Here is a 7224-nt window from a genome sequence, read left to right as displayed (position 1 = left end):
GGCACCCTACAGCGTCCCCACTGTGATCATCTGTGCCCCTAACCACAACCCTGCCTCTGGGAGACCCTGAGGCAAAGGTGGGGGCCTGTGGGGCGGGCTCGGAAGACCTGCCGTAGGGCCGCCTGTGTGTGACGTACGAGCACCGCAGCTCACTCTTCTGCCAGTGAGGCCGAGGGAGGGAAGAGCCAGGGGCCCACCTTAACCGCGCTGCCTGTCATGATCAGAGACAGCCATGAGTGGGGACTCTCTGCTCCCGTATCACACGGCCCAGAGCAGCACCGGGGTGGGCCTATTCAACACCACCACGGGGAACCTGCAGCAGCAACTGCGCAAGGGCGAATACGGCATATTCAAGTACGCGCCGATATTCGAGAGCGACTTTATCCAGATCACGAAGAGGGGAGACCTGATGGACGTGCACAACTGTTTCTGCATGGTGACCGTGCATCCAGCAGCCGTCCTCCCACACTCCCAGACACCATGCTGCTGGCCCGATGGGCCACCGGCTGTGAAGAGCACACTGAGCACAGCCAGGCCGCCAAGGGCAAGAGCCACGAGGCTGCAAAGACCTTAGAGCTCACCAGGCTCCTTCCCTTGACGTTCGTGAGCATCTCCACTCACAATCGTGAGAAACAACAGCTGCGCGTGAAGTTTGCCACTGGCCGCTCCTGGTACCTGCAGCTGTGTGCCCCTCTGGACGCGCAGGAAGACCTCTTCACCTCTTGGGAAGAGCTGATTTACCTCCTGCGACCACCAGTGGAGGGTCACAGCCACACCTATGCCGTTCCAGCCTGGGACATGATCTGCATGCCTGTGTTCGAGGAGGAGGAGGACGACGGCAGGAGCCCGGCAGTGGAGGATTTCCAAGGAAAGTGGGATCAGGACCAGGTGAGCATCTGCAGCCTCCACACGTGCTCTGAGCTGGCCGAGGCCACATCTGCAGCTTTTGCTGGGGGGGAGGGGATCCAACTGGACTCCCACAAGCCCGATACCATGCCCGATGTGGCCACTGCAAAAGCAAAACCTACAGTGCTTGACAAAGCGTCAGCATCGCGGGCAACGACAAAGGTGGAGACAGCAGGGGTGGCAGGAGACACCGCAGCGGGTGCTCTGAGCGTGGCAGTGATCAAGTCTCCTGCCCCTGAAGAGCAGAGCACGGCCACAGCAGCCACAGCCAGCAATGGTCCAGGAGGAAGCAAAACCAACATAGCCACTGGGGGCACTGCCAGAACATCCCTGAGGAGCAGGAAAACGGTGCTGCGAACAATTCAGGGTATGCTTGGCAGGTGCTGCAAACTATTCAGGGTATGCTTCCAGCACGTCCACCAGCCTCTCCCCAGAGGCCGGCATGACTGTGGTCGGAGCAGAACCTACCAGTAAGACTGTTGAAGGAAGAGCCGACGAGGAGGACGAGGGGACCCTCATCTCAACCTTGTCACAGGAAGGCAAAGTGAGTGAATAGGATGGCAGCTCACAGAGGGTGTCCCAGGCCCGCAAGGGAAGAAGGGAGAGAAAGGAGCACTGGGGAGAGGACACAGTTCTTACGAGCCCCTCGCTCTGCAGTTCAGTGGAAAGCCACCACAAGGCAGCGGGGAACAAGACCATCCAGAAAGCAGCTGGCCCGTGCTCAGGCGGCCGCAGAGCCACTAGAGATGACCAAAAGGACAAAGGCCACAGCAGCCCGGGGGGCAGCCAGCAGGGCACTGCTCACAAAGGCATCAGCCGTGCTCCCATCACCAACGAGTCCAGGACCTCGCACAAATTGGGCAGGAGCTTATCTACAGCGAGTTCAGGTCCCACCACCAAGAGACTCAGCAGGATCAGCTCTTTCTTCAGGAACGTCAGAGCCAGTCTTACTACAAGGACAGTGGCCTCCTCACGCGATAAACATGTGAGCATCCTGGCGAAGCCAGTGGAAGGGACCCGAATGGAGGCCATCATAGAGACAGCAGAGAGTGGCCAGGGGCTGGAGATCACTGGAGGTGTGACATCTGACACCACGGAGCCAGTGACCGTTGAAGTCCATCAATAGGACCTAGAGCTGGGAGCTGCAAAGGGGACCAGGGCTCAGGGAAATACCCCTGGAGAGCCCATTTCAGCTTCCTTACTGCAGTTTAAATAAAAAAACAAACAATCTGAGAATGCATGCAGTGTTTTGTCTGAATTTCTAGGACCCGAAGCCCAGCCGTAGCCTCACAGTGGATTCTGTGATGTCAGCTGTGCCACAGTCTGAGACCCAGTGTCCAGTCAAGGGCAGCCCCACCTCACACACATGCTCAGCGCCAACAGCAGTGCTGCATCTGGCCTCCACTCCTTTCTGGCTTTGCCCCCCAGGGCCATGGCTCAAAGTCAGACTATGGTCTAGGAAGCTCTCCTTCACTATCCCCCTATTCTTTTTATAAACGCTTATTCCCCCTGAAGGTCTGTAAACAAAGCAAGAACAGGACTCATCCCCTCGGGCTATTCAGTGGACAGAAATAAGTATTAGCTAGCAATCAGAACCGCAAGCACTCTCATCTAGACTTAGCCCTTCCCTGCCCAGGTATATACCCTGGAGAAACACACACGTTCTAAGAAACAACTATGAGAATGTTTATAGCAAAAATAACTTAACAGCAAAACACGGGAAACAGCCCAAATTTCCATCAGCAGAATTAATACAGCAGGATATGAAGAGAGTGTAATATTTAATAGTGAAAAATAAATGAGCTACACATATAAGCATAAATCAACTTCTCATGACTTTTAAAAACATCAAAAGAATGGGATACAATTCCACTCATGGAACCATTCTGAAACAAGCTCAAACAATGTATTGCATAGGGTACATGTTTTTAAAAAATGGTAGCTAAAAATGAGGGAAGAGTAAACACAAAATTGAGGGCAGTTTTCTCTAGGGTGGAGAGGCTATAGGTCAAGGAGGTTGACACAAGGCTGTTAGTGCTGCTGGGAATTGTTCTGTCTCTTAAGCAAGATGATAGGTACACAGGTGTTGTATTTTTCACATTTTACTAACTCTGAAATCAGGATGGTCCCACAATCACCGTGGCAGTTGTGATGAAGTTACTGCCAATGGCTTTCTCTTTTTTTCACTTTTATTTATGCACAAAAGTGATGTCAGAAAGGCTTGGCATCTTTAAATTACATTTATTTAAGGTAAAGTACAAGAACACTTGTTTGGTTATTAGGAAAAGAAGGAACGATATGCCTATTTTACAGATGAGAACACTAAGGCTCAGAGAAGGTAACCTGCTCCAGTCGCACAGTGGGATCTTTGCAGAACAGTGATCCACCAGCCCACTTCTTTATGCAAAGCCCTGTCTGTAGTATGCGAAGGAAGCAAGCAAACAAGCCTGAGATAGGACCAGCACAAGAACCCGAAGCACCAGCATTCTTACCATCATGTCCCAAAACTACAGAGATGAGCATCAATTTTACTAGATTGAGGGGAAGGAGGGGTGGGAGCTGGGAGCCGGTTTTCGAACTTCAGTGAGCTCACAGCTCTTAGCTGGCCTTATCTCGAGAGCATCCAGACCACCCTTGAGCTGTGTCTGGCTCCCAGGCTTCTACCTCTAGCCTCTGGCATGACCAGGCTGCAGCCATAAACAGGCTCCCACCTGGAATTCCAGCGTTCACTCCTGGAACGTCCAGCGTCCAGTCCTCCTCCAGTCACCAATTAAACTTTTGAATGCCCTGCTCAGAAGGGTTTCTCCATACCAAATCTTCAGGAACTTTTTTCTTCTTGGGGCTCCAAAACCAAATCCTTAAACCTCACATGAGGGAGATTATTTGTTAGGTCAGAGCATCCTTGTTGATTGGACCTTCAGTTTGTGACTTCCACAGACCTCATCACGGGAGGGTGGGGAGAGGTCTCTTCTGTTGGTGGAGGGAACGGTGGGCACTTGGTGGGGAGCACTGACAAGAAAGGGAGACAGCCCAAGACCTACACATATGCACTGCTTCCTCTGGCCAAACAAGGTTCCTGACCCCAGGATTAACCCAGAGCTTCCGAGAAGACTAGGAGCTGCAGGGAGACACAATTAATGGTCTACTCTCCACCAGCTTTTCCTTGGACCCAAGGTGGAGAAATTACAAAAAGATCACATCACATTCCTTTGATCTTATGATTTCCACACAGGCAAGTGCAGGTAAACACTAGTCTGAAGGAAGAAAATGCATTAAAAACACGTGCATAGGGACTTCCCTGGTGGCGCAGTGGTGAAGAATCCGCCTGCCAATGCAGGGGACCCGGGTTCGAGCCCTGGTCCAGGAAGATCCCACATGCCATGGAGCAACTAAGCCCGTGTGCCACAACTACTGAGCCTGCGCTCTGGAGCCCGCGTGCCACAACTACTGAAGCCCAAACGCCTAGAGCCTGTGCTCCACAGCAAGAGAAGCCACCGCAACAAGAGAAGCCCGCGCACCACAACGAAGAGTAGCCCCCGCTTGCCGCAACTAGAGAAAGCCACATGCAGCAACGAAGACCCAATGAAGCCAAAAATAAATAAATGTATAAAAAAAAACAAAAACACGTGCATAGGCCTTAGCTGTTTATAAAGTTCTTGAATGTGTGTGCCCCCTTCCGATTCTCACATCTTTCCATTTTGCAGATAGGCAAACGGAAGTTCAGAGCATTTAAAGGACTTGCTCAAGGTGGGAGGTGATGGTGCAGAGAGGGAGCTACCTCAGTGCAACAACTTTCAGACAGTGTGCCAACCCGGTCTCACACAGAGGTACACAGATGGTGGAGGAGACAGGACAGCACGAGTAATTATCACAACTCTAAGTGACAAATACAATGAGAGACGTGTGTTTGGGGACTGGATCTATTCAGAGGAGGGGTTCTGGGGCATGGGAAGGAGTTGTGGGTTAGGGAAGGCTTCACAGGGGAACTGGCACTTTTAAGGATGAATAGGGCTCAGCCAGGTGAAGGAAGTATGAGGAACAAGGGTACAGGTGGGGGAGGGGTGGGAGGTGATCAGGCCACAGGAAAGAGCATGTGCAAAGTACAAAGGCTTGAAACACCACGGTGTGTTGAGCAACTACAAGTATTTCAGTACTACTGGTTGGAGGGCAAGAGTGGAGGGACGTAAGGCTGGAGAATCAGGCAGCTGGGTCTTGGGTAGCCTGGGGTACTATTTGAGTGTCAGGGACTTGGGGAATCACTGAAGGCCAGCGTCTGATGGGAGTAAGATCTCTCTGGCTCCAGGGTGGAGAGTTGATGGGCAGGGGGCTGTCTAGAGACACGGGGTCCTCCAGAAAGCCACTGCATTAATCCTGGCAGAGTCGGGGAGCCCGGAACCTGGGTGGCACTGAGGAGACAGAAGGGGGCGGAGTCGGGAGGTGTTGAAGAGATGAACAGGACAATTTTCCAGCCCACATCCTGAAAGACAGGGAGCTCATGGTGTAGGTCTGGCCCTCATCTAAAGGAAGTGGAACTGACAAAAGTGGAGGTGACTTGCTCCTGTGGTGGCTATTGGTCAGTAGAGTGGGTGGCCAGAAGAGAGGCTCACAGGAAAGCAAGGAGTAATATGTTAAGACAGAAAACAACAGCTGCTAGACAGCTAAGGGTAAAACATCAGGATAAGGCAGCCAAGGCAGGCAGTGGGGCTTCAGCACTTGGAGAGGGGCAGAGCCCCTGAGCAGCTCCTTGTTTATCTGGGCAGTACTTCCCACAGAGCCCTCCTCCCCTGGGCAAAGGGTCGCCCCAGAGAGCCCCTTGTGGCAACATGCTGGTACTGCAGGTTGGCGCTTGAATGATGGGAGTCAGCACTGAGGCTGAGTCACCGTGACCCTTTCCCTTTGTCACACCACAATTAGTCTAATGCCAACCCCAAAGGTGTGAGCTAGGGGAGGTGAGGGGGTCTGGGCAATGAGGATGTGCCTCATACAGGCGGCATGGCTCCAGGCCCCTGGCAGTGGAGTGGCAGAGTTGGAAATGGCTGAAAGGTCCCTGAGAGGCTGGGGATCCAGACCCAAGGGGACAATGAGTGACCACCAAGAACAGGGGTGGAGTCAATGCCAGGGTCCCTCTGCAGCATGGAAGTCATTTGAGAAATAACTGTTGAGCACCTACTGTGGGCAAGATAGGAAATCAGGGACCATGAGGACGTTCACATACACACACACACACACACACACACACACACACACATGCTTGTAACACAAATCACAGTGTGGTAGTGGCCTCAGTGTATAGAAAGAGGCTTCAGAGAGAAGTGGAGGGCTTAGCACAGGGATGGCAGGCTGAGTGCTCTGGCAAAGGGAATGGTGTGATGGAGAGAGAGAAGGGCTTGGGAGATGTTCATAGATGACAGACAAGGGCAGTGTGCCCAGGGTGTAATGTGCTCGGGAGAGAGAGTGGGGTGTTCGATGGGAAATGAGGCTAGAAATAGAAGTAAGGCCACAGCATAGAGGAGGGACCCAGAATGCTGCACAACTCCCCTGAACCCCATGATCTTCATTACTGCAAATGTAACCCAGGGGTGAGGGGTGTGCAGAGTTGGTTTCTCCAAGAGCAGAAGGGCAAGGGAAGCCTAGACTCTTCCCCTTTGCCAGTTCAGAGAATGTGAAATGGATAATGGAGGCCCATGGTTTCCCACACTCTGTCTACGAGGACATTATCCCACAGGTGTGCTGAGGTTGATACCCCCTCATCCTGGGAGCACCTGGAGGACCAGGCCACTTGGCTTTGGCTGCCAGGAGCCCCATCTGGTACCCCAGTGTGTGCCATTCCAATGTTGTCATTTTCTGCATGTGCCACAGCTTGTGAAAGGTTGGGAAACATCTTTCTAGATATGCACATGCATGTACATGATACAGTTTGCAGGTGAACTGTGAGTGCAGCAGCAAGGAGCTGCTGAGAAGTACCTTCCCTGGAGAGCTAGCCTGCTCCCCACAGCTTCAGCTGATGCTCACGTCACCCCACTTTTCTTTTCCCACTGACACTTTCACAGGCCCAGGACCCTGCCACAATGCAATATACACTGGTTCAAGGGAAAAACAAGAACAAATATATTGCGTTTCAGAAAACTAAATTAGTTTTTTAAAGATCTATCCTCGGCTTTGAGATCATGTCCTGCGTCCTTGTTTCTTAACATTTTATTCTGAAGTGCAGTTGAGCCTTAAACAACACGAGTTTGAACTGCTCGGGTCCACTTAAACTTGGATTCTTTTTACCAAATACATACTACAGTACTACACAATCCATGGTTGGTTGCACCC

The 7224-nt window shown here is 52.1% G+C and overlaps 1 protein-coding gene across 1 annotated transcript; it reads left to right on the top strand.

Annotated features, from left to right (window-relative positions):
* Window positions 1-232: 232 nt before the first annotated feature.
* Window positions 233-2032, top strand: GARIN4 (golgi associated RAB2 interactor family member 4). Its single transcript, XM_007472155.1, is given in 3 exon segments — window positions 233-440; window positions 443-1275; window positions 1277-2032. Coding segments are annotated over 3 exon segments (1797 nt in total).
* The last annotated feature ends 5192 nt before the right edge of the window (window positions 2033-7224 follow it).

This window comes from Lipotes vexillifer, unplaced genomic scaffold (genome assembly GCF_000442215.2).
Source record: "Lipotes vexillifer unplaced genomic scaffold, Lipotes_vexillifer_v1.1 scaffold570, whole genome shotgun sequence".
Lineage (NCBI taxonomy): Eukaryota > Metazoa > Chordata > Mammalia > Artiodactyla > Lipotidae > Lipotes > Lipotes vexillifer.
The sequence above is the reverse complement of the archived record's forward strand: the minus strand, read 5'-3'. Positions and strand labels throughout refer to the sequence as shown.